This window comes from Oreochromis aureus, linkage group 4 (genome assembly GCF_013358895.1).
Source record: "Oreochromis aureus strain Israel breed Guangdong linkage group 4, ZZ_aureus, whole genome shotgun sequence".
Taxonomy (NCBI): domain Eukaryota; kingdom Metazoa; phylum Chordata; class Actinopteri; order Cichliformes; family Cichlidae; genus Oreochromis; species Oreochromis aureus.
The window spans coordinates 5,859,051-5,886,669 of record NC_052945.1 but is presented as its reverse complement, the minus strand read 5'-3'; the positions used below and the strand labels follow the sequence as shown (position 1 = coordinate 5,886,669).

Here is a 27,619-nt window from a genome sequence, read left to right as displayed (position 1 = left end):
ATTAAATTACTGACCTGTCCTGGTTAATCTTTGCCAGTCAAGAAGAAAGGTCAAAGAGACTATAATAATAGTGGCTACAGTTTTTACTTTGTTGTTTTAACACATTATTACGTTATTATAAAGCCTTCCCCTCCAAAAAAGAATAACAGTTTTTGCCTTTTTTTTTAGTTTTTTTTTCTTTTTTTCAAGAAAAAACTATATCCATTCACACTTCCGGTGCAGGGGGAGCGCTTCCTGATAGCTGAAACCCGTAATGAATACGTGAATCATGCCTCGCAAAAACGAGCTTTCGGAAGCTTTACGATCGCAAATTGTTGATCTGCACAAGGCTGGAAAAGGTTATAAAATAATCGCACGCACTTTGGATATTCATCGCTCCACAGTTAGGAAAATTGTGTATAAATGGAAGCGATTCAGTACTGTGGCTACTCTGCCGAGAAGTGGGCGCCCTACAAAGTCGTCTGCAAAGACAAAGATCAGCGAGGTAACCCTTAATTACTCTGCAAACAGCAAATCAAGCAGCCATGTGTGCAAAACTAGACGCCTGCTGCATCCAGACGGGCTTCTTAGCTCTGAACCCTGATGAAAATAACACTGCCTCACAGCTTTCGGATAACTGGTCTCAACTGGAAAGGAAAAAAATATGGAAGTTATTATTTAGCGGCCAGTGGTGCCAGCTGTGTATAGGTGGGAGGTACGTGTCAAAGTAAGATCCGATGAGCCGGGAGTTTTCCTGCATTACATTGTAACAAATGATCGGTGCTATTCACCTACTCTGATGTTTCAATGTGGTAACATTGTATCAAAAAAACCCCGCAAAACCTTCTGTCACTAAATCATTTCTACTGAAAGAGGCTTTGTTTAAGTACTTGCAAGATACACTGAAAAAAATGTCTTTTTTTAGTCATTATTACTATAATTTGCATATTTGTCACACGTTTCAGAACATCAAACAAATTTGAATATTAGGCAAAGACAAACTGAGTAAAAACAAAGTGCAGTTTTTAAATGATGATTTCACTTATTGAGGGAAGAAAGCTTTTAAGACCTACCCTGCCCTGTGTGGAAAAATAATTGCCCCTTAAACCAAGGGAGGTATATGGTTTTGCCACCCTTGGCAGCAAGAACTGCATCCAAGCATTTGCAATAACTGGAAATTAGTCTTTCACTGTGGAAGAATTTTGGCCCACTCTTTGCAGACTTGTTTTTCATTCAGCAATACTGGAGGGTTTTGGAGCATCAACGGCCTGTTAAAGGCCATGCCAAAGCATCTCAGTTGGAATTAAGTCCAGACTTAGACTAGGTTGTTTTTTGTTTCTTTTTTTTGCCCATGTAGCCCCAGAACATCACATTATCACCATCTTGTTTGACTGGTGGTATGAAATTCTGTGTTAGTTTTACGCCAGATGTAAAGGAAATCAAACTTTTCAAAAAGTTCATCTTTTGTCTCATTAGTCCACAGAATCTTTTTTTTGGTCAGGAGTGGTTTTCTCTTTGGAACTCTCCCATGGATGCCTTTTTTGCTCAGTCTCTTTCTTATTGTTGAATCATGAATGCTGGCATAAAGTAAGACAAGTGAGGCTTGCAGTTCTTTAGAAGTTGTTCTTTTGTGTGTGTGTGTGTGTGTGTGTGTGTGTGTGTGTGTGTGTGTGTGTGTGTGTGTGTGTGTGTGTGTGTGTGTGTGTGTGTTCCTTTTTAGTCTTTTTGAGTAATTTTGGTAGGACAAGTATTGCTGAGAAGGTTTACCACTGTTCAGAGTTTCTCCATTTGTGGATGATGTCTCACACTGTAGTTCACTGATGTCGCAAAGCCTAATAAGTGGCTTTGTAATCCTTTCTGATGGTTGTCAGAAATATTAAAATTACCTTGATATGTGAAACATGCAATTTTGACAAATCAAGAAGCCTTCTTTCTGATTTGTCACACTTACATGTTGGGAAGCATTTCACGAGGGATTTTTTATATTTATATTTTTTATATTTACATTTTCTAAGAGCCGGAATATCTCCGAATGTTGTTTGCAAATGTGTTTTTAACGAGTGTGAATATATAATTATACCCTAAAAAAGGCATGAACTATTCTGAAAGTCATTTCAGTTCATTTCTTTTAGATTAAAAAGGAATTTTAATTAGATTAGCTACAAAATGTAAGTCATTTATTTTTGTCAGTTCACCCCCTGTAATTAACCACAAAGACTTGCACAATATTGTTTCAGTAGTTATTGTGAAACACATCCACACAGAGAAATAACGAGATGAACAGGATATCCTGTGCCTCAATAATCCTCGAAGCTCAAATCTTCCACTCCAGCTTGTTAATCAACCAGTGACCGAGGCGGAGTTTGAATTCATTTGAAAGCCTGATGCTTCGCCTTGTCCTCCCTGGCTTAAAAACTCAAAAAACAATTTTATTTGCTGTTATCGATTGTCCAACTGGGCCTTACTCAGAGTTTCTGTCTGAATTCTCAGACAGTAGTGGGGAGTAGATTTCATCACAGTAGATTTCTTTCTATAAGTGCTGCAACTAAGTGTAAGGATATAATTCACCCACTGTTATCTTCTTCAACGCCTTGTGCCAACACAGTGCAGAGCAGGTACCTGAATGCTCCTCCCACAAAGGTCGATTATCTTGTTAATAGTTGTACTTCTTAACTGCGTACAACTTTAGATACTCTAGCTCCACTGAAAAAGAAAGCCTCAAATCAGAAGTACTTGCCTTCCAGGTATAACTCTCAAACGTGGACTTTAAAGCAGATAACTCATAAGCTGGAGAGGAAATGGCGTCTCACTAATCTGGAAGATTTATTGTAGAACACCTGGAAAAATAGTTTGCTGCTTTATGAAAAAGCCCTCTGTAAAGCTAGAACACCTTATTATTCATCACTGATTGAAGAAGATAAGAACAACCCCAGGTTTCTCTTCAGCGCTGTAGCCAGGCTGACAAAAAGTCGGAGCGCTGTTGAGCCAACCATCCCTTTAATATCAACTAATAATGACTTCATGAACTTCTTCACAAATAAAATTTTAACCATTAGAGAAAAAATTACTCAATCATGTCACAGATGTAACATTATCTACAGCTACTTTCAGTACCACTGATATTAATTTAGACTCTTTTTCTCCAATTGATCTTTCTGAGTTAACGTAAGTAATTAATTCCTCCAAACCATCAACATGTCTGTTAAACCCTGTTGTTGGGGTTTCTGTTTTATTTGTATTATTTTTCTTATAAAGCACCTCGAGGCAACTTTTGTGCTGATTTGGCACTATATAAATAAAATTGAATTGAATTAAATTAAATAACATGGGTGACATATTTCATGCCACAACAAAGAGGGCACATTACTTTTCCAGTCTCTAAAAACGCAGTATTGCCCAGGATTTCGTTTTTATTTGTATGAAATTATTTTTTAATGTTTGATGCCTCCAAAGGTCTGGCTGTTCACATGATGGGTTCGTTTAGTTAAAGAAATGTTAATCACACTGCTGAAATCAATGACAGGTTGATATCCGAGGTGCAGCCACACATTAATGTTTAACATATGCCTTGATGCATCTTTTTCTGTTTCTTAGGTTGGTCATGGCCCTAGTGAGCCAAAAGACAGAGGAGATTCACACACTAAAAAGGTAAAAATTTATTAATGCAAGGACTGATGAACTTTGGAGGGAACAATAGAAAGACGATATCATTCTATTTTTCAGTTAAAAAGCGAGAGAGACTCTACCGCTGTCCGCAGTGATGCACAGATTATATATTCCTGCTCATCTGATACTGAAGCTACAGATGATGATCCTGTGGTGTGTGAGCTCAGAATAAATTAAGCGTTTTCTGCTTTGTTTTTTTCACAATATTAATATGATCATATGAAGACATTTAAAGGTCATCCCTTCCTGTCATCTAGGCTGGACGTGCGTCTGCTGGACCATCAAATAATAGAGGACGAGGAGTAGGCCTTAAAAAGGTAAAACATGTTCATTTTTAAAGTTTGAAAACACAAGAACCCTCTAATTTTGTTTACTTGTTCAGAGGGATTATAACCCTTAATGGAGAGAAAATGAGGTCTGGTCAAAATGTGCAAAGACTCCATATTGGGAAAACTATGAAATAAAAACATATCTGAGATCATATCTGATCTCCATGCTGCCCTGTCACACCTGGAGAAGAGAGACACGTATGTGAGAATGCTGTTTGTAGATTACAGCTCAGCATTCAACACCATCGTTCCCTCGAAGCTGGACAGGAAACTGCAGGATCTAGGACTGAGCAGCTCCCTCTGCAGCTGGATCCTTAACTTCCTGTCTGACAGACGCCAAGTGGTCAGACTGGGCAGCACCACCTCATCCCCCATCACACTGAACACTGGTGCTCCACAGGGGTGTGTACTGAGCCCTCTCCTGTACTCACTCTACACCTACGACTGCACGGCCACTAACAACTCCAACATCATTGTGAAGTTTGCGGACGACACTACAGTGGTGGGTCTTATCACCAACGGTGATGAGACAGCCTACAGGGAGGAGGTCAGCGCCTGACCCACTGGTGTCAAGACAACCATCTCACCCTCAACGTCGCAAAGACAAAGGAGCTGATAGTGGACTTCCGGAGGTGCAGAGGAGTACACACCCCATCATCACCATCAACGGCGCCTGCTGGAGAGAGTGAGCAGCTTCCGCTTCCTTGGTGTACATCTGGCTGAGGATCTTACGTGGTCAGTACACATAAACAAGACAGTGAAGAAGGCGCAGCAGCGCCTCTTCTTTCTCAGGAGACTGAAAAGATTTGGCATGAGCCCCGCATCCTCAGGACCTTCTATCGCTGTGCCATTGAGAGCATCCTCACTGGATGCATCACCACCTGGTATGGCAACACCACCGCTTACAACCGCAAAGCTCTCCAGAGAGTAGTGCGGTGTGCTGAACGGATAATTGGAGGTGAGCTTCCTCCTCCAAGACATCTACAGGAAGCGGTGCCTGAGGAAAGCGGGAGGATCATCAAGGACTCCAGTCACCCCAGCCATAAACTCTTCAGACTACTTCCATCAGGAAGGAGGTTCTGCAGCATCCGGTCCCGTACCAGCAGACTGAGAGACAGCTTTTTCCACCAGGCCATCAGACTGCTGAACACGTCATAGACACCTCACCCTCACTACTGGAACTTCAACATTATGCACTCCATACTGTACATTAATGCCACTGTTTTGCACATACCTACCTCTGTATATTTTATATTTTATATATCTTATTTTATTGTTTACTCTATTTCATTTGTAAAACATGTATATACACACTCACACACACACACACACACACACACACACACGTGAAAAACATATTTAGTACACACATTCAGTAATGTATATACCTTTATATATGGTACATATATTTATTACTTTTTAGATTAACCATTTTTATATTTTGCTTGTTGCACGTTATTGTATTTTGCACAACTCTGTTGCTTGTGAAGCTTGCACACAAGAATTTCACTCGCATGTACTGTACCAGTGTACCTGCACATGTGATGTGACAATAAAGGTGATTTGATTTGATTTGATTTGATAAATTTCACTCCAGTCGTATTCAGGCTGGTATCTTTGTCCAGTCCATGTCGTCTGCCTGGAAATTTCAGGTTAATACTGCTAGCAGTAGAACTAACTGACTGAGTTATACATATAGATTGTATATGAAGGATGGACTCAACCATGGTCATATCATCTGTGGGTATGTGGAGAACCATGAAGTGAGTGTCATCATTGGTATTTTGGCCACAGCCATGTTGGCCTTTCAGCGCAAGACCACATTTGAACGGGAGAATAGAATGAAGTTATCAGCAACCAGTATTCATAGACGTTATGCTGTAGTACACATACCCAAATACCTGCTAATGAGTGCCAAGTGACAGATCAATAAAATACAAAAAAATCAACACAGCAAACTGTGTTATTTTCTGATAATCCCATTAAAATGCTCCAGAATGAATCAACGCCATAAACATGGTCGAGAAGTCCAGCTTACTGGCTTGAATTAGCCAAGTTGAAGCTTGGCAGACAACTACTGGCTACAGCTGCCTGTGTCAGGGCAGCTGTCTGTCAAATCAAGCACACCCCAAATAGAAGAGTAAAAAGAAGATATCACTAATAAATCAGTTTTTTGTACCAGGATGTGAGCATGTCTACTTCTAAAGTTGGACATTTTAACATGACACTGTGGGTTTTGACTCATTTTTGAAGCCAGTTTCATGTGACCACTTGAGGAACTGCAGTTTTTGGCACTTCTGTGCTTGGTTTTGATTTTTAGCCCTGTGGATTGACTTGGATTATCTCCATGGACCTCCATGCTCTCCATTGTTAATTTCCCATTTACAAGAAGTTTACTGGGGTAAAAGGTTTTCACATCTCACAGATTTGGATTGTATTCAAGTTTAAAGCGATGTGTTATTGGATGGATGCTTTGAATGACATGTGGGTATTGCTATAGCTGTGATAACCACTAACTCTACTGTGTTCACCTTTTGCTTAAGAAACATTCTAAATGAACATAATGTTTCATTTTAGGTTACTATATGGCAGTAGTTATTTTAGTGCTTATCTGAGGTTTTGGTTATTTATTTTGTCATGTCTCTGGATATATGAAGGCAAAAGTGTGCTTGAGTGAGAGGATACTTGTGTTTTTTTCTTCTGGCTCACATCTATATTCTGTCTCTTTCTCTATAGCAGCGAGGAAAGGCTACTGCTGTTTCATCTAATGACGAGACTACAGAACAAGACGTTAGTGTTTATGTATTTGATAAAATTGTTTAAATATTTGCATAAAATAAATATCTGATTTTTAAAAGTAATCTGATAAAAGACGTCATTCTATATTTCTCTTTAAATCCAGAGAGACTTTAACACCACCCACAAGGATGTAGAGATTAAACATTCCTACTCATCTGATACTGAAGCAACAGATGAAGAGAATACGGTGTGTTAGCTACCATACAGTATTAAAATTATCACATGGAGACGTTTGTAGCTCATCACTTCCTGTCTTCTAGGCTGGACCGTCAGATATCAGAGGAGGAAGTTCAGACCATAAAATGGTAAAGTTCCTTCAGTTTGAGCATTGTTTGGAAAGAGAAGAACCCCTCATTCTGTTTACCTTTTAAAATCTAGAGAGACACTGAATAGACATAGTCCGCATAGGAAAAACAGAAAAATACCATCTCATTATTATTAACATGCCTGATCTAGATTTGGCCGCAGTTACATTCAAGCTGACCTCTCTAGTCCTTTTAAGGAGGGATCAAAAAATAGCAGATGGTGTAAAGTGGACCTTTACATAGGTGATGTTGCAGAACTTCATATATGATCACCAGCCACTTTGTGAACCACCCTAATTCATTATTGCATTAAATGTAATAACATCACACAGTTGCTGCAAATCTGTTGGCTCCACATCCACAATCCAAAACTCCTATCTCATCAGATTCCACCAAACCGCTTTATTGAAGTGAAATTTGGGGCAGTTAGCATCTTCATTCTGTTTTCTTGTTAAAATCTTCAATAGGTTATTATGAAAGATAACACCATCTGTAGTGATGGCAACACAGATTCCTACTCATCTGATGAAGATGAAGATGAAGACCCTATGGTATGTGAAGCAACAACAAGTAAAAATGATATTAAGCATATCAAAATGATGACATCAAGATGCTCATCGGCCATCCTTTTCTGACTCGTAGGCCAGTCATCTGTCAGCTGGAATAGCAGAGAGCAGAGGAGGAAATCCGGACCATGAAATGGTAAATATGCACATGCAGAAATAATTACTGTGTATCCACACAGTCATATTACACCCATAAACTGTATGGCTGCAGTGCACAGACGTAGATACCTGCTAATCTAAATAAAAGATCAATACAATACTAGAAATTCACTCAGTAGATCTGATGCACAGTTAAAAAGTTAAAAATACAGCAAACCCTACAGATAATTAAATTAAAGGAGGAACCAGCACCACAAACACAATCAAGACATCCAGCTTAGTGGCTCAGATTTATGAAGGTGAGGGTCTAACAGAAAGCTACTGGCAACAACAGCTGTGGTAGCACACCTGTCAGTCAATCACACCCTGAAGCCTTAATAGAATCCAAACAGGTGAGTAAAAATAAAAACACCACTCATCATAAAGTAGTTGTGAAGCAGTACATTAGCCATAGAGAGGGATACAGTTTTTTGTACCAGACTGTAAACATGATCATTTCTGGACATTTTGCCAGAAATCTGTGGGGATTGACTCTGTTTTGTTGTTTTTTTTAAACCCAGTCTCAAGTGATCACTGGAGGAAGTACAGTTTTTTTCCACTTCTGCATTTGCTTTGGTTTTTGTTCCTGGAGCTTTCTCTTTTTGACATGAAGGACCAGAGGTTCTATTCCAAGCTCCTCATCCTATCTCTAAGGCTTAGGTCAGCCACTCTATGAAGGAAAATCATTTTGGCCACTTGTATTCGCAACCTTTCCTTACCTTTTCACCAGTCCAGCAGTCGAATCCATGTTCTACCTTCTGATCAGTTGTGAATAAGATCCCAAGTTTCTTGAATACCCTCACCTTTAGCAATCTTTCCCCGAAACAAAAGGCAGAATTCTAACATTTTCCAGCAGAAAGTCGTGGCCTTAGATTTAGAGTCCTAAATGTCATCTTGGACATTTCAGACTCAGCAACAGGCTGCTGCAATGCATGTTAAAGGTCATGCTCCATCAAGCTAACAGAACCACCTCAACTGCAAGAAATGTGGATGATATTCTTAAGTTCCCAAAGGAGATACCTTTCTCATCCCAGCGATGCCTTGAGAACCTTTCCATACTTGTCCCAAATATGATTGGATACAGGAGCAAACCTGATGGAGTCCAACACAGACTGAAAATGTACCTGAATTTGTGCCAAAGACTCCAACACAGCTTGGATTTAGAGGTTAGGAGTTGGTGCTCTTTACGCTGCTCCAGTCCTGGCGATCGTGGCTCAAGAGTTGGGAGTTCGCCTTGTAATTGGAAGGTTACCGGTTCGAGCCCCGGCTCGGACAGTCTCGGTCGTTGTGTCCTTGGGCAAGACACTTCACCCGTTGCCTACTGGTGGTGGTCAGAGGGCCCGGTGGCGCCAGTGTCCGGCAGCCTCGCCTCTGTCAGTGCGCCCCAGGGTGGCTGTGGCTACAACGTAGCTTGCCATCACCAGTGTGTGAATGGGTGAATGACTGGATATGTAAAGCGCTTTGGGGTCCTTAGGGACTAGAAAGCGCTATATAAATACAGGCCATTTACCATTTACCATTTATCAGTTCCTCTCTGAACATACAAGGCCTGCTTTCCTTTTCAGAAAGGACTTCCTTGAGCCCAGCCAAAAGTCCCTGAGTCCCTGGCTACCCTGAGCTCCTCACACACTCAAGTTTTTGCTTCTGCTATAGAAGCCTCAGCTCTTGTGATCCTTCGATACCCATCTACTGCTTCAGGAGACCCCCGGGTAAAACCAATCCCAGAAAGCATCCTCCTTCAGCCTCATGGCCTCACTGACCTCCACTGTCTGCCATTGGGTCTGTGGTGACTAACATGGCAGGAACCAATGTCCTTATGACCACAGCTTCAGCTCCCTCTATCATGCAGGTTCTTGAACATGGCCCACTGAGGCACCTATCTAGAGGAATTCAATGCAAGACCAATCCCTCTGATCCAACCAGGTGGTGATATGGTGGCATCTCTGATCCTCACTTAACCCAGATATCCAAGGCATAGGACTTATGATCAGATGATACTTCTGCACAGTCATTTATTGAAGATTGCCCTCAGGTGTTTGGTATCAAGTACACTAATGGCTAACACAGAAGTACAATAACAAAACACCACTCTTGGATTGTATTTACGTTTGAAGTTATGAATTACTAGGTGCATGGGTGCTTCAAAGGTACTGACACAGGTAACCACTAAGTGTCTACTAGGCTTCACCTCTTGAACCTCAGCCATTTAGGATACATCCTAAATGACCATTGGTGACCTCTGAGTTACGGTATTGTATAGAAGTGTTTGTAGTAGTACTGTTCATCTTACCGTGAAGTTTTAGGAGAGGTTTTTGTTCAACTTTTATTTAAATACCTTTCCTTAGTTCAGTCACTTATTTTGGAGACTGTATGTGTAGGTGAAGAGGAGCTTGTGAGCATGACAGCAGGTTTTTTTCATGCACCTGAACTTAATAAACCTGCTAATATCCCTGTGTCTTTTGTCTTATAGCACCAAGGAGCAACCAACTTTGCTTCATCTGATGATGAAACTACAGAAGAAGATCCAACAGTTAGTATTTTTCATTTCTTATTTTTTTAAATTATGGAAATAATGACATTTTGGTTCATTTCTACTACATTTAGCTTTTAAAGCATATTTCTGGCCTGTCATGTGTTACTAGGAGCAGTTTTTCTGTGGAGAGAAGAAGATATATGCTGGTTCCTCAGTCACAATGGGAGCCCTCCTCCTGCTCCTCCTGGCGTTCATTTTGAAGCACGGCTTGTCAAAAGCAGCAGCCAGAGATCTCCTGCACCTCCTAAACTTGGTGGTACCCGGATGTGTTCCAAAGTCGCTTCGTTTTTTAAAAAAGCATTCGACAGATTACAATGGAAAGACAGAGATTCACTTTTATTGCCCCAGGTGTACAAACTACCTTGGTGTGGATCCCGGTAATGAGTGTAGCGTGTGCCAGCAGAGCTTGAACAGAAAATATCTGATCTTGAAGGCTTACTACTTCCTTGTAATGCCGCTAGAAATTCAGCTAAGAAACCTCCTTGCACGCGTCCACTCCAAGCTTGGGAAGCATTTCACGAGGGATGATTCCTTTTCTGATGTCCACACTGGAAATGAATACAAGAGTGAAAGACAAGATGGCAGTATTACACTCACCTTCAACTGCGATGGCTCGCCCGTCTTCAGCTCCTCAAAATACTCCATCTGGCCCATCCTGTGTACCATCAATGAACTACCGTACGTGGAACGGTGCAAAAACGTTCTGTTGCACACTTTATGGTTTGGCAAAGGAAAACCACAAGTTCAGAGTTTTTTGACTCCGTTCATTAATGAGCTTCAGAAACTGTCTACTGCAGGGTTCTGTTGGAGAGATGAGATCGGCTCGGAGCATCACACCACGGTAACAGTTAAAATATGCACATGTGATGCGATAGCAAGAGCAATGGTGCAGAACTTTGAGCCGTTTAACAAAGAATTTGGTTGTGGTTTTTGCTACCACAAAGGTGAGATGGTTATAAAGGGCAGGGCTTTTACCAGAGTTTACCCGATACAGATGGACGGCTGTGATCTGAGACACATGCCTGAAACAGTGCAACTTGCTGAGTTAGTGATGGGAAATAGTTATGACCAGAGTCAAATGGGGGTTAAAGGTCCAAGTCTCCTGTTTCTTTTGCCGTCATTTGACATTATCAAAGGCTTTGTTCCAGATTACATGCACTGTTTTTGTCTGGGCGTTGTCCGTCAGTTTGTCAATCTGTGGTTCGACCCGCTTTATGCCAGCAAGGACTTCCATTTGACAGATAAGCATTTAAACGATCTAGACAGAGCCTTGTGTGAGATCCAGCCACCAAATGAAATCAGCCAAAGTCCCAGGAGCCTCAGTGAGAGGATGCATTGGAAAGCTTGTGAGTGGAGAGCATTTGCTCTCCTCTATTCTCCTGTAATACTGAGGAATGTTTTACCAGCAGTCTACTACAAGCACTGGATGCTTCTTCCTTGTGCCCTTCACGTCCTCCTCTCCCACTTTGCCACTCAGGATGAGCTCAACTGTGCAGAGTTGTGTCTGGTTCAGTTTGTAGCACAGATACCGTCTCTCTATGGACTTGAGCATTGTTCGTACGACTGCCATTTGTTGACGCATCTTACAGAAGGTGTCCGGAACTGGGGGCTTTTGTGGGCCAATTCAGTGTTTGTTTTTCAAGACATGAACAGCAGACTGTTGCAGATGTACTCTGGTACGCAGTCAATTTCATTACAGATTTTCAAGAATTTCTTTTCATATGAGAAAATAATAAGGCAAGGAAGTGCTACCCTTCAGGACGCCAGCACAGAAATCAAAGACTTCTTCTGTTCCATGACAAGTTGTGATCGTTTTACAAAGTCATTAAATTACATTGGAGAAGATTTAGTGATTCTGGGAAGTGGCTCTCAGAGAGTTTTGACACCAAGAGAAATTGCAGCATTGCAGAAGAATGAAACACTCTCGTGGTGCCAGCCACATCGTGACAGTGTAACCGAATATAAGCGTTGTGTTTATAAGAACATACTGGTTACTAGTTTGGAGTGCAGTGGCACATTAAAAAGAAACAATTCAGTAATAGAGACGAGCAGTTGCTTTGCCGTGGTGGAGTCCTTGGTCGTTGTACCGAAACCCTGCAGCTGTGAAGGAAGCCCCGGCTGCTCCTGCAGAGAACTGGTCTTTTTCTGCAAGCAGCTGCAGCGACTAACCAGACAGCCAACTATCCACAACACACAGATCAACACAAACATCGCCAAATTTCTTGTAAAAGTGAGGAACTCAAATGAACTGTGTGCAATAACATGCCAGGACATTGTTTCTAAATGTTTCATGATTGAATACGTGGGTCAGTTATATGTCATGAGAATGCCTGTGATTGAGACACATTAAAAGTCTGTCATTTATGATTTATGTCAGACCTCTGTGGGCTTGGGTTGGGAATGTTGGAAATGTTCCAACCAACCATCATCACTTTGACAACCGTCATTAAATCAGATAACTCAAATAACAAAACATGCTGTCCATTTTCCAACAGGTGATACGTCCAACACAACCCTACCATGGGCAGTACCGAAACATGCAATAAGCACAGCTTCTGTATTGCATTACTTTATGCTCTTATTGCAGCAGCGGGACAAAGTGCATTAAAATTTATTATTATCTTTTTCAGTTGTGCAGTGTTCTTGTTGTACATTAAAGTGCACCTGTACATATGTTTTGTATGTAGCAGAAACTACCAGTGAAGGTCCTTCAATTTTGTGTTTGTTTTGTATTCAACATCAAATTGTTAATATCAGCTTTGATTAAAAACTCGAATCTTTGAAAAATTGCCTTAAGTTTCAGAACATCTTTGTTTGTTTTTCTCATTTGGCTTTAATGACAGACGCACTCATGCTTTATGGATTCCGTAAGTCTTTAAAATCACCATCATTATCGTTGTCATTAGATGGATCTGCACTGGTCCATGGGGAGTTGGGGCTATTTCCCCTTGGACTAATGTAGAATGTGACTTCTTTCTACAATCATAGGAGTCACCTCCCTGGAACCCAAAACACCATATTTTGGAAAGTTCAGAATATCAGAGTACAACCCATGTAAAGAAGTTGTAGATTGATCTCAAGAGAGCCATTCACTGAGAGAGTTTGAGAATCAAGGTGTACCAAAGCAGTTCGGGCAAATCTGTAGCTGAATTAAAACAATTCTGCAAAGAAAGGTGGGCCAGAATTCCTCCACAACAAAGTGACAGACTCATTGCCGGTTATCACAAACGCGTCTTAAAAGTTTCAAAATCAGTTATTATCTTTAGGGGGTAATTACTTTTTCACACAGGGCCAGGCAGGTTTGGATAGCTTTTTTTACCTCAATAAATGAAAAACTATTTTGAACTATTCAGGTTATCTTGGCCTAATATTTAAATTTGTCTCGTTATCTTTAACATCCAAGACAAATATGCAAAAAACCATGAAATCAGGAAGGGCCCAAATACCTTTTCACAGCACTGTACAAACAAGATTATCCTGACAAAAGGTTCGGCCGTCTATAAAATTCAATTCTTCCACCAACACTACAAGTATCCAATACATGAAAACACGAAAAATTATAATTTTGTCTCTGTTGTCTAACCTATTGTGTTTGTCTTGTGACTAAGATGAATGTCAGATCGCATTTATGACCAGTTAAGTCAGTCCACAGGCTGTTTACTGTGTACTACATTTGTGTCTTGTCTATCACACACTGTGGAATTCCTGTTTTGTGTTTTCCTGAACCCAGCCTCGCCTTCCTCCTTTCACTGTGAGTCTGCAGACACTCTGGGTTGTCTCCTGTCATTGTTCCCAGGGGAACTGCTGATGCTTCTTCTTCTTGTCCTAATGATGAGTTGTTCACTGAGCCACTCAGGGCACTCCTATTAATAAGATGTTAATCTCATTGTCTACTGTGGATCTAATACCAACAAAAGGAAAGAAAAGAAAAGGAAAGAAGATGGACACAGGTTTGGGGAAAATCTCAGTTTGAGGTATTTGAGTTTAGAACGACATTTGTATGACAAAGGTAAAGATGCTGGAGTTTTCTTGACGTCATTTTAAAAAGCATTGATGGTGGTGTTATTAAAGTGGGAGATTTTTACAGGATACACTTCATTTAACAACACAATGCTCTGCCCAGTGGGTGCTGCTTGAGTTTAAGTCACTTTTCTCCTTCAATATGGAACCCAGCCATACACCACCATATTAAGAAATGGTGGCAACAAAATAAACACAAGTTAGAAGTGTGCATCAAACCAATAATTGTTCTGGGATGTTCTTGGGACTTATGAGGCGAAATTTCTCCAGAAACTGACAGCTGGAAGACCAGACATCATCCTTCCAACCCTGCAGAAATCTTGACAAGATTTCTTATTCACTTTGCAGCTCATTTGTTGGAAAAAATAAAAAAATTTCATGATTTTTTTTTTGACATATTCTGATTCCTGATTGTGAACCTCAAATAGAGACTATATTAAATCACTGACCTGCTCTGGTTAATTTATAGCAGTCAAGAAGAAAAGGCTGGAATTTAAGAGTGAAAGTTTCTTATCTGTGGTTATCGTAACCTTTGCAGTTCATGCTTTGTTGTTTTAACACATTATTAGGTTGTCAGAAGCCCAAAGAAAGTTGTCGCTTTTTTGTCCGGTTTTTTGTTTGTTTGTTTTTTTTAATAATGAGGGAAAAGTCCACACTTCCGGTGCAGAGGGAGCGCTTCCTGGTGGCTGAATCCCTCAACAAATATACTCAAATGCTTTTATTGATGGATATTCCTGTTCATGTGAATCATGCCTCGTAAAAAGGAACTCTCAGAAGATTTACGAGCCAAAATTGTTGATTTGCACAAAACTGGAAAAGGGTATAAAATAATAGCACGCACTTTGGGTATTCATCTCTCCACAGTTAGGGAGATTGTGCATAAATGGAGACGATTCAATACTGTGGCTACTCTGCCGAGAAGTGGACGCCCTACAAAGACGTCTGCAAAGACAAAGATCATCAACGAGGTAACCTTAATAATCAGTCTGCAAAGAGTAAATCGTGCAGCCATGCGTGCATAAAGGCACGTCTGCAGGGCTGCAGCGAGTCATCGAGTTGATCAAATAACTGGATCACAAAAATAATACATAAAACGTATTCGACGCATTTTATTTATTTATTTATTTACTATTCATTTTTTAATTTTTTGCTTCGTTGCTTCATTTAAGTTAATGCACGACTGCGTAGATCTCAACTTGTATAGGCGAGGGTTTCTCCCACGTTTGCAACTAAAATCAGACCTGCAGGAGAAGATGCATTTGGGAGCATCCGTGTGAATAAAAAGCTTTACAACATGAATGCAGGCAGGCCCCATGTTTTCAACGAAAAAAGCCTGGTAACACACCGGCAGCAGTGAAGATGATGCTGTCTTAGTTTTTTATGGGATCTGCACACCCGGCGGAGAGCAGAGAGGTGGAGCCGTTAGCTCAGGTGGAGCGCTGTTCCTGTAAGCACCGTTAAAACCTTTACTGCAAAACGAGCTCCAACATGAAGAAAAGAGAACCTTTCAGGACCTCCCACCCACCGCTGTTTGTTTTAAACAGTGACAAAATCTACAGCAAATCCACAGAGGTCAAAATAAAAGCATATAACTCAGTGTGACATGATGGTTAAATTAGTCCCACTTTCTGCCAGAGTGATTCCTAATGTAGGTTAATATAAATATAAATTATATTACATAAATTAAAATGCTGATATGCTACTTTAAATGCTCAAACACACTCAAACACATTAGGACACCAAATCTGCCTCATCCAGGAGACAATACTGTCAGAGCTCTTTATTAATATAAGAAAGTCTTCCAGGAAGACCGAGACTAAAGACTATTTTATTTGATGGCATTGTTTGGCTTGCATTGATGCCTTATTGTATTGTATTGTGATTAATTATTTTGTTAACATTTCATAAAATGTTTCCTTCAAAAAAGTGAGTTAAACTGTTAAAACATTGTAACTTGTAAAATGGAAACTAATGAGCAGTTCATTTTAAAAAAAAATTATTTTTTTTTATTCCTTTGAATATTCACTATTGCCGAGACGAAAGTGTTTCTTATCGAATAACTCATTTAATTGATGGAATAATTGATAAAATACTCAGTTACTAAGTAATCAATAGGTGCAGCCCCACTTTTAACACTAAAGGAATGTGCTTTATCTAACTTTTTTAGAGCCCACCACAGATTTTTTGGTAACAGCAGTTGTCACGGTGGGGAACACTGGTGTGTTAAAGGAACAGACCCAAAAGCAGAACACGAAAGAAAACAACTTGCTGGTTAAACAAAAGGCGAGCCTTTATTACGGCTGATAACATGAATGCAAAAACAAAGCAACACGAAAAGTGGCAAAAACTAAACTAAAACCTAAACTGACCTAAAGTAAACTAGAAACATGAACATGCCCTGAACAGAATCATAAAGACATTGGAAAGCTGAAGTGACGGGGAGAAGGAAAACAGACAACCTGACAAAAACTAAATGAAAACACACAAACTAAATACACACAGGTGGTGATCAGGGGAAGTGGAAACACATGGGGAAACAGCTGACTGGAATAAACATAATGACACCACAGGGAACGTAAAACTATACACATTAAACATGGAAACAACAGATTTTTCAAAATAAAACCGGAAACATGGAGAGACGTAGACAACACCAGCTAGACAATTAGGACATAGAACAAGCAGAGAGACAAACACACAGGCATAACTGAAAGTAAAACACTGAGGACAAGACAGACCACATAGAGGAAAGGAAAAGATTCATAGTCACAAATACTGATGCATGAGGCTTGTCAACCACAACAATGATAATACTCCTGTTAAAAATCACTGGCAGCTACAAATTGATGTTTCACATCTTTAAATTACCAAATATAATGTGTAGATTCCTTGATTCATCTTTTTGTGTCTCTCAGGCTGGTCATGGCTCTACTGAGCCAAAAGGTAACAGAAGAGGAGATTCAAACCATAAAAAGGTAAAATACCTTAATACTAATACTATATAATAAGAATTATTAAACCTTAGAAAAAAAATTTAATGTTATTTTACAGTTAAATATCATAAAGACTGTAACATCACATTCAGTAATGTCGAGTTTATATATGTCCGCTCATCTGATACTGAAGTAGCACCCTTATATGTGAGCCTTACGGTAAATGAAATGCTTTTTCTTTCACAATATTAAAACGATCATATGAAGATGTTTATAACAAAGTCCTGTCTTCTAGGCTCAGCATGGGTCTGTTGGGCCAACAGATGATAGAACAGATTCAGACCATCAAACGGTAAATTATCATTTTGAGAATTTTTAAGGTTTAGAAAGAGAAGAATCCAAAATTACGTAAAATCCAGAGAGACTATAACATTGGCCGCAAGGATAGAGTCAAAATGTGCAAAAAGGGAGTAAACTTACCTGATTTAAATTTTGTGCACAATCCAAACAAGCTTCTTTGTCCAGTGTTGCACTTCTAGGGAGAAAATAAAATAAGCAACCAGATTTAAATCAAGTGCATTTTTCATCTTTTTATAGGAGCAGTCATGGAAGTTTTTGAAGAAGCTTATTTACCCTCCCTGGCCACTCTAGATACATATGAAATATACAGTTAGGTCCATGTATATTTGGACACTGACACAAGTTTTTTGGGTTTTTTTACCTGTTTACTGAAACATATTCCATCTATAGTTATATAATGAACATGGACATAATGTGTTGACTCAGGTTTCATTTGAGGGTATCCACATTTAAATTGGATGAAGGGTTTTAGGAGTTTCAGATCCTTAATATGTCCCACCCTCTTTTTAAAAGAACCAAAAGTAATTTGACAATTGACTCAAAGGTTATTTCATATGCAGGTGTGGGCAATTCTTTCATTATGTCATTAATGTCAATTAAGCAGATGAAAGGCCTGGAGTTGATTTGTGGTGTGATGCTTGCATTTGGAAGATTTTTCTGTGAGGAGACAACATGCGGTCAAAGGAGCTCTCCATGCAGTTGAAACAAGCCATCTGTAAGCTGCAAAAACAGAAACAACCCATTCGAGCAATGGCTACAATAGTTGGAGTGGCAAAATCTACAGTGTGGTACATCTTGAGAAAGAAAGAAAGCACTGATGAACTCAGCAACGCAAAAAAAAACCTATACGGCTACAGAAGACAACAGCGGTGGATGATCACAGAATCATTTCCATGGTGACGAGAAACTCCTTCACAACAGCCAACCAAGTGAACAACACTCTCCAGGAGGTAGGCGTATCCATATCAACGTCTACCATAAACACAAGACTGCATGAAAGTAAATAAAGGCGCCACTCATAAGCCTCAAGAATAGAAAGGCTAGACTGGAATTTGCTAAACAAAACAAAAAAACATCAAAAAAAGCCAGCACAGTTCTGGGAAAATATTTTTGGGGCACATGAAACCAAGATCAACATCTACCAGAATGATGGCAAGAAAAAAGTATGGAGAAGGTGCGGAACAGCTCATGATCCAAAGCACACCACATCATCTGTAAAGCACGGCAGAGTAAGTGTGATGGCTTGGGCATGCATGGCTGCCGAAGCACAGGGACACTAGTGTTTATTGATGATGTGACACAGGACAGAAGCAACCGAATGAATTTGGAGGTGTTCAGAGACATACTGTCTGCTCAAATCCAGCTAGATGCAATCAAATTGATTGGGCGCTGTTATAATACAGATGGACAGCAACCTAAAACATGTAGCCAAAGCAACTCGGGAGTTTTTTTAAAGCAAAGAAGTGGAATATTCTTGAATGGCCAAGTCAGTCACCTGATCTTAACCCAACTGAGTCTTCAACTTGTTCAAGAATAAACTTCAGACAGAAAAGCCAAAAACAAACAGCAACTGAAAGCCACTGCAGTAAAGGCCTGGCGGAGGATTAAAAAGGAAAGAAAAACTGAGCATTATATTTTAGGTTATTTAATTACAATTACTTTCGAACCCCGGAAATGAAGGGATTGTGTTGAAAAATGCTTTAGTTCCTCACATCTTTTTGCAATCTTTTTGTTCAACCCACTGAATTAAAGCTGAAAGTCTGCACTTCAACTGCATCTCAGATGTTTCATTTAAAATTCATTGTGGTAACATACAGAGCCAAAATTAGAAAAAAAAGTTGTCTCTATCCAAATATTTATGGACCTAACTGTAGCACGGCTGTTGTCAAAAGGTGGTGATTGAAATTTCTTATTGAGGCCATTAGTTAGTTGGAGTACTTGGAGACAATAGTATCTAATACTGAAGTTACAAAACATCCTATGGTGATTATATATAAATGTTGAAAGTGATCATATCATACTTAGAAATCATAATTTTCTTTATCTCAGGCCAGTCATGTGTCTGCTGGGCCTACAGATGACAGAAGAGGAGATTCAGAGCATGTAATGGTAAAGCAGGGGTGTCAAACATTACATGGGATTATTAATGGCATTAAATCACGGGTCAGGCATATGTAGTTTACTAATATGTTTAGAAGTTTTTATACTTCTAAAATGAAAAAGGTTCCTCATTCTGTTTTCTTGCTACAATCCATGACAGCATATTGCGAGAGATAACACAGTCTACAATGACGGGGACACAGATTCTTACTCATCTGATTCTGACGAAGATGAAGATCCTACGGTATGTGAAGCTGCCTTGAGTGAAACGTATTTTAAGGATATTAAAATTATGCCATTGAGATGGTCATCATCCATCGTTTTTTGACTCGTAGGCCAGTCATCTGTCAGCCGGGAAAGCAGAAACCAAAAAGGTAGATCCAGACCATGAAATGGTAACGTATACAGGAAGTTTAAACATGGGAGTCTGAGGAGACTGAGTCTGGGGGTTTTTTTGTTTTGTTTTTTTTTCATAGACTGGAGGCTGCCACTTAAATAACATCCATAGATCGTCACGTTTAAATGTCCTGTTGCCTATTAGAAAGAGGCAGGATTACAGCTTGCAAAATGTGTTGCTCACAATAGCTAATTTATTTCAATTCATTTAAATTTTTTTATATAGTTCCAAATCACAGCCACAGTCACCTAAAGGTGCTTTATATTGTAAGACTACTCTTACAATATAAGAGACTACTCTCTACAATAAAATTCCCCACTCATAATTCTGCAGGGGCTATAAGAAGGTTCCAGGCACCTATATCCTCTAGTTTTCTGCTAGCCTTCACCTCGTCTACTGTTTAAGAAACATCATCTGCCTCAATACACATTTTGTATCTCATTCTCTTATATGTTATAGCACGAAGGACCAACGAGCTGTGCTTCATCTGATGATGAAACTACAGAAGAAGATCCAACAGTTAGTATTTTTCATTTCTTATTTTTTTAAATTTTGGTTCATTTCTACTACATTTAGCTTTTAAAGCATATTTCTGGCCTGTCATGTGTTACTAGGAGCAGTTTTTCTGTGGAGAGAAGAAGATATATGCTGGTTCCTCAGTCACAATGGGAGCCCTCCTCCTGCTCCTCCTGGCGTTCATTTTGAAGCACGGCTTGTCAAAAGCAGCAGCCAGAGATCTCCTGCACCTCCTAAACTTGGTGGTACCCGGATGTGTTCCAAAGTCGCTTCGCTTTTTAAAAAAGCATTCGACTGATTACAATGGAAAGACTGAGATTCACTTTTATTGCCCCAGGTGTACAAACTACCTTGGTGTGGATCCCGGTAATGAGTGTAGCGTGTGCCAGCAGAGCTTGAACAGAAAATATCTGATCTTGAAGGCTTACTACTTCCTTGTAATGCCGCTAGAAATTCAGCTAAGAAACCTCCTTGCACGCGTCCACTCAAAGCTTGGGAAGCATTTCACGAGGGATGATTCCTTTTCTGATGTCCACACTGGAAATGAATACAAGAGTGAAAGACAAGATGGCAGTATTACACTCACCTTCAACTGCGATGGCTCGCCCGTCTTCAGCTCCGCAAAATACTCCATCTGGCCCATCCTGTGTACCATCAATGAACTACCGTACTTGGAACGGTGCAAAAACGTTCTGTTGCACACTTTATGGTTTGGCAAAGGAAAACCACAAGTTCAGAGTTTTTTGACTCCGTTCATTAACGAGCTTCAGAAACTGTCTACTGCAGGGTTCTGTTGGAGAGATGAGATCGGCTCGGAGCATCACACCACAGTAACAGTTAAAATATGCACATGTGATGCGATAGCAAGAGCAATGGTGCAGAACTTTGAGCCGTTTAACAAAGAATTTGGTTGTGGTTTTTGCTACCACAAAGGTGAGATGGTTATAAAGGGCAGGGCTTTTACCAGAGTTTACCCGATACAGATGGACGGCTGTGATCTGAGACACATGCCTGAAACAGTGCAACTTGCTGAGTTAGTGATGGGAAATAGTTATGACCAGAGTCAAATGGGGGTTAAAGGTCCAAGTCTCCTGTTTCTTTTGCCGTCATTTGACATTATCAAAGGCTTTGTTCCAGATTACATGCACTGTTTTTGTCTGGGCGTTGTCCGTCAGTTTGTCAATCTGTGGTTCGACCCGCTTTATGCCAGCAAGGACTTCCATTTGACAGATGAGCATTTAAACGATCTGGACAGAGCCTTGTGTGAGATCCAGCCACCAAATGAAATCAGCCAAAGTCCCAGGAGCCTCAGTGAGAGGATGCATTGGAAAGCTTGTGAGTGGAGAGCATTTGCTCTCCTCTATTCTCCTGTAATACTGAGGAATGTTTTACCAGCAGTGTACTACAAGCACTGGATGCTTCTTCCTTGTGCCCTTCACGTCCTCCTCTCCCAGTTTGCCACTCAGGATGAGCTCAACTGTGCAGAGTTGTGTCTGGTTCAGTTTGTAGCACAGATACCGTCTCTCTATGGACTCGAGCATTGTTCGTACGACTGCCATTTGTTGACGCATCTTACAGAAGGTGTCCGGAACTGGGGGCTTTTGTGGGCCAATTCAGTGTTTGTTTTTCAAGACATGAACAGCAGACTGTTGCAGATGTACTCTGGTACGCAGTCAGTTTCATTACAGATTTTCAAGAATTTCTTTTCATATGAGAAAATAATAAGACAAGGAAGTGCTACCCTTCAGGACGCCAGCACAGAAATCAAAGACTTCTTCTGTTCCATGACAAGTTGTGATCGTTTTACAAAGTCATTAAATTACATTGGAGAAGATTTAGTGACTCTGGGAAGTGGCTCTCAGAGAGTTTTGACACCAAGAGAAATTGCAGCATTGCAGAAGAATGAAACACTCTCGTGGTGCCAGCCACATCGTGAAGGTGTAACCGAATATAAGCGTTGTGTTTATAAGAACATACTGGTTACTAGTTTGGAGTGCAGTGGCACATTAAAAAGAAACAATTCAGTAATAGAGACGAGCAGTTGCTTTGCCGTGGTGGAGTCCTTGGTCGTTGTACCGAAACCCTGCAGCTGTGAAGGAAGCCCCGGCTGCTCCTGCAGAGAACTGGTCTTTTTCTGCAAGCAGCTGCAGCGACTAACCAGACAGCCAACTATCCACAACACACAGATCAACACAAACATCGCCAAATTTCTTGTAAAAGTGAGGAACTCAAATGAACTGTGTGCAATAACATGCCAGGACATTGTTTCTAAATGTTTCATGATTGAACACGTGGGTCAGTTATATGTCATGAGAATGCCTGTGATTGAGACACATTAAAAGTCTGTCATTTATGATTTATGTCAGACCTCTCTGAGCTTGGGTTGGAAATGCTCCAACCAACCTTCGTCATTTTAATAACCCCTGATTAAATCAAAGAAATCAAGTAAAAAATAAATAAATATGTTTTCCATGTTCCAACAACTGATTTCCAACTGGTGTATCATCATAAACCCACTGTGGGCAGTACTGAAACATGCAACAAGCACAACTTGTGTATTGCATTGATTAGGTTACTATTGCACCAGCAGAATAAAGTGATTTAGTTAGTATTTTATCATTACTTTTTTATTTTGTGCAATGCTTTACATGTTGCTGTTAAAGTGTACCAGTCCCATATTTTGTATGTAAATTAGACACCACCAGTGAAGGTCCTTCAATTTTACATTTGTTTTGTATATATCAGCTTTGATTAAAAAGTTGAAACTTTCAAAAATGTGCATGCGTTTCAGAACATCTTTGTGCTTCTTTGCTCTTGTTTGGCTTTAATACCAGCAGCACCCATGCTTTATGGACCCGTTTGTTTTTTTAAATCACCATCATTATCCCAGCATTATCTAACAGTTGACAAAAGAGCTTCCTATGAGAAATACTTGTCACTCTAGTTCTTCATGTGGCTTCATATTAATTTTGGCTGAGGTCAAGTGACTGATTACATCATCTGATACCAATAAAAGGAAAGATAAGGTTTTGCACAGGTTTGGGGAAATTTTAAGTCTGAGCTATTTGTGTCTAGAACAACATTTGTGTGACACAAGTGAAGATGCTGGAGGATTTCTCAGTGTAACTTTTCAAAGCAAATATGATTGTGGTGTTATTAAAGCGGGAGATTTCTACAAGATACACTTAATTTAACAACACCATGCCCTGCCCTGTGGGTGCTGCTTGAGTTTAAGCCCTTTTTCTCCTTCAAGAGGTCAAAACCATAGCATGGAACCCAACCACCCAAAAACTGTTTAAACAAGAACCAGTCAGCTACAATTCTTTCACTAGATTTCCACCAGCTATCCAGACATTGTGAGAACAAAATAAACACAATTTAGGAATGTGCATCACACCAGTAAGTGTTCTGAGAGGTTCCTTGCGCTGGAGTACTGGTACTCTTGGACTGATAACTCTACAGGGGGTAACAGGCAGATTCAGGCAACTAAAATCCCAAGATTGCTCCTAGCTTTACTGCTTGACTAGGACTGCAGCTGTTGATTATTTTATATCCATTGATTATTCCATTAACATGTTAAGGGGTAAAATAAATGTGTATTTGTGTATGTCTATGTGTTTAAATGGGTTAGTGAATGAGTAAGGGTGTGTGTCTGTAAGCGTTTAAAGGAGCATGTGCCAGCTGCAATGAAGAAAAGTGAGCATATCAGTATTCTCTGAGGTTTGCCCTGGACTTTGATGCAATGTTTCCTGCTGCAGAAAACAGATGTTCTGATGATGTAGATGTTAATAATTAATGTTAGTAATAATGTCCAGCCTAATAGCACTGGGTCAGTGGCTCAAAGTTTTACTGGCCTTTAAAGGTGATTACAGTAATAGGAGCCGCTGTTTTAGACTGCTTTTCGAAACACACTTTCATTCGCTCCGCTTCTTTGTTTGGCGCTCTGTGTGTGGAGACAGACTCCATGTTAAACTATGAGACCATCATCTTCACTGCTGCTGTTATGTTATCAGGTTTGTGGTTTATTACCTTATGTACTGTATGTGTGTCAGTTTTAGTTTGTAAATGATTGTATTTAAGGTATTAATTAATTATTATATTAAGGTATATTTAATTACCATCAGGTGATGTTTGTCAGAAGGAGCAAATACGTTGCATACTAAGATGAACGGTGGAACAACAAATGGAACCGATGATGAGCAGGAGTTATTGGACTTTCTCATTACAACAAGTTTTGCTCATAACAGTAGCATCGCATCAACCCCGCCCATCGAACACCTCAGTGGCTTCAGAATAGCCTTAGCCTCTACAAGGCTCTTTGTGGAGAAAAGTGGGAGCGGCATGGGCTTAATGTTCAAATACTTTTAATTGACGCGCACCCCTAAATACCTTTTTATTGCAAGTCTATTTTTAGTCGCAAACTTCGCTCGGCTTAAATGGATTAAACAAAGCATCAAAGAAAAGAATTTGCCTAGAGGATGTTGTAATCAAATTACCCAAGTTCTGCAATGAATCACTGCAGCCTACTCTTGACCTTGACTGTTTAAGAAACATGCTAAACTTACACCTACCTAAATACACCTGCTTATATCTCTTTCTCTTTTATGTTATAGCACCAAGGAGCAACTAGCTCTGCTTCATCTGATGATTAAACTACAGAAGACGATCTGACAGTGTTTTTCATTTGTTTCCTTTTTTAAAAAAAATATAGAAATGATGAGGTTTTGCTTTGTTTTGTGGTGTAAACGAATATAAGTGTTGTGCTTATAAGAACATACTGGTTACTAGTTTGGACTGCAGCGGCACATGAAAAAGCAATAATTCAATAATAGAAATAAGCAGTTGCTTTGCCGTGGTGGAGTCCTTGGTCGTTGTACCGAAACCCTGCAGCTGTGAAGGAAGCCCCGGCTGCTCCTGCAAAGAACTGGTCTTTTTCTGCAAGCAGCTGCAGCGACTAACCAGACAGCCAACTATCCATGATGCAGATCAACACAAACATCGCCAAATTTCTTGTAAAAGTGAGGAACTCAAATGAACTGTGTGCAATAACGCATCAGGACATTGTTTCCAAATGCTTCATGATTGAGCATGTGGGTCAGTTATATGTCATGAGAATGCCTGTGTTTGAGACACATTAAAAGTCTGTCATTTATGATTTATGTCAGACCTCTGTGGGCTTGGGTTGGAAAATACGTGCTAATTTTTAAACCAGCTCTTCTCACTAAACCTGGTTAAATCCATCCATCCATTTCCCAGTAGTCTAAACAGAAATGCCCAGATCACCCTGGCTTACCCACATGTTTCTGGGAGACAGGAAGGCAAGCCAGCTGAGAGACATAATTTCTCCAGTGTTTCCTTGGTTTTTCTCAGGGCTTCCTCCCAGCTAGACATGCCCAAAATATCTCACCTCTGAGGCATCTAGGTATCTTAGTTAGAACCCTGAACCACCTCAGCTGGCTCCTTTCAATGTGGATGAGTAGTAGCTCTACTCTAAGCCCCTTCCAAATGACCAAGCTTCATCGTCATCTCTAAGGAAGAGCCCAGACATCCTTCAGAAAAAGCTAACTTCTGCCACTTGTATCTGTAATCTCACTGTTTTACTTACTACCCATAGCTTGTGGCTATAGTGCAGGGACTGCAGATCAAACTGGTAATTGGCCATTTTACCTAAATGCTCAGGTCTGTCTTTGCCACAACAGACTGGTACAGCATCTTCATCACTGCAGATGCCTCACCAATCCATCTATCAATCTCATTCCTTCTCTCACTTGAACTACTCTAATTTGGGCGGCACTGCAACATTTTCTGACTTTGAACCACAGTCTTAAACTTAGTTGTAGGTGCTAATTCTATGATGAATCTACAAAACACATGTAGTTGGGTTGGACTAACTGCCACATATACTTACCTATTCTCGAGGGGATAGGCTGGTCCACTGGTTCACCACCATGACAAAAGCTGCTTTGTTAACCCTAAGTAAAGTTCAACCAAAGAAGAAGCTGTCACATCCAGCATCCTGTTCAAATTGGAATGAACTTTCTCACCCCCCTTCTTAATCTCTCATCTAATCTACCATACAGGCCTCTGAAACTAACCAAGCTTAATTAGAACTCTTTCAGTATAAAGGCTCCATTCACCTCTGATGTCCACCATTTGGTTTGGGTTTGCCATCACAGCGGGTGTTCCTCATCTATATTGCTGCAGGGAGCTGTGGCTGTAACACCGTTGATCGTGGTTATAGGCACTTTGCATTTAGCCTCACGCTCAAATATGGTATTTGTTATGGACAATCTGTGGATAGCACAGAATTTATATAAGAGTCACAGTTTCACTGTCATCACACAATGAGCATTGAAGTCGGCTGATATGACAATGAAGCCTCCAAAAACCCATTCATCCAGTGGGAAAAATTCCAGTATACAGCTGTCAACCAGTGGAATACCCCTAGCCCAGTGGTCCCCAACCTAGTCCATGAGTCATTTGGTACCGGGCTTCTTTGACTGCTGCTCAATTAAGAAAAATAAAATAAAAAATGACATTCTGCTACTATCAAACAACTCTTATACAATATCCATCCAATCTCACCACCCTGCTGTGGGTAATACTGAATCATGTAACAAACACAACTTCTTTATTCCATACTTTAGGTTACAATTCTAGCAGTGTGATTGAGTAAATAGACTAACTAGTTATATTTTTTTTTAACTTGTGCAATATTGTACATTTTGGTGTTGTAACTAATGTCACACATCACCGCTAAAGATTATTCTACTTCTACATTTATTTTGCATGTAATATGAAATTGTTGATATCAGCTTTGATTAAAAAATTGAGTCTTTGAAAGATATCCATGTGTTTCAGAACATCTTTGTGTTTGTTTGCTGTCATTTTGCCTTAATGAGGCAGCACTCGTGCTTTATGGACTCCATATGTTTTTTGTTTTTTTATTTAAATAACCCTCATTGTCCGAGCATAAGG

At 40.0% G+C, this 27,619-nt stretch overlaps 2 protein-coding genes across 5 annotated transcripts; both read left to right on the top strand.

Moving 5' to 3' along the window:
- The first annotated feature begins 225 nt into the window (after positions 1 to 225).
- LOC116329027 lies at positions 226 to 13,106 on the top strand. Its single transcript, XM_031750940.2, has 11 exons — positions 226 to 484; positions 3,574 to 3,627; positions 3,703 to 3,798; positions 3,903 to 3,962; positions 6,711 to 6,764; positions 6,877 to 6,960; positions 7,034 to 7,078; positions 7,546 to 7,629; positions 7,721 to 7,780; positions 10,253 to 10,312; positions 10,425 to 13,106. Exons 1-11 carry the CDS (start codon positions 269 to 271, stop codon positions 12,663 to 12,665), a joined length of 3,054 nt encoding a protein of 1,017 aa, XP_031606800.2. The 5' UTR covers positions 226 to 268; the 3' UTR covers positions 12,666 to 13,106.
- Positions 13,107 to 15,009: 1,903 nt separating this feature from the next.
- Positions 15,010 to 23,416, top strand: LOC116329040. Of its 4 annotated transcripts, none has more exons than XM_039610991.1 (8): positions 15,010 to 15,303; positions 17,251 to 17,310; positions 17,564 to 17,620; positions 19,678 to 19,737; positions 19,889 to 19,972; positions 20,064 to 20,102; positions 20,585 to 20,644; positions 20,740 to 23,416. In XM_039610991.1, exons 1-8 carry the CDS (start codon positions 15,085 to 15,087, stop codon positions 22,978 to 22,980), a joined length of 2,820 nt encoding a protein of 939 aa, XP_039466925.1. In that variant the 5' UTR covers positions 15,010 to 15,084; the 3' UTR covers positions 22,981 to 23,416. The 4 variants fall into 4 exon arrangements, with proteins under 4 accessions (XP_039466925.1, XP_031606819.2, XP_039466927.1 ...); XM_039610993.1 differs by lacking the exon at positions 15,010 to 15,303 and adding an exon at positions 18,280 to 18,578; XM_039610992.1 differs by lacking the exon at positions 15,010 to 15,303 and having other exon boundaries at positions 17,261 to 17,310; positions 17,564 to 18,578.
- Positions 23,417 to 27,619: the final 4,203 nt, after the last annotated feature.

What these genes read in the sequence shown, in the direction of transcription:
- LOC116329040 (XM_039610991.1), top strand. Translation starts at nt 15,085, where the DNA reads ATGCCTCGTAAAAAGGAACTCTCAGAAGATTTACGAGCCAAAATTGTT. An exon ending in CAGATTCAGACCATCAAACG is followed by an intron (nt 17,621 to 19,677) that starts GTAAATTATCAT and finishes TCTTTATCTCAG; the next exon opens with GCCAGTCATGTGTCTGCTGG. An exon ending in ACGAAGATGAAGATCCTACG is followed by an intron (nt 19,973 to 20,063) that starts GTATGTGAAGCT and finishes TTTGACTCGTAG; the next exon opens with GCCAGTCATCTGTCAGCCGG.
- LOC116329027 (XM_031750940.2), top strand. Translation starts at nt 269, where the DNA reads ATGCCTCGCAAAAACGAGCTTTCGGAAGCTTTACGATCGCAAATTGTT. An exon ending in CAAAGACAAAGATCAGCGAG is followed by an intron (nt 485 to 3,573) that starts GTAACCCTTAAT and finishes TCTGTTTCTTAG; the next exon opens with GTTGGTCATGGCCCTAGTGA. An exon ending in GAGATTCACACACTAAAAAG is followed by an intron (nt 3,628 to 3,702) that starts GTAAAAATTTAT and finishes TCTATTTTTCAG; the next exon opens with TTAAAAAGCGAGAGAGACTC.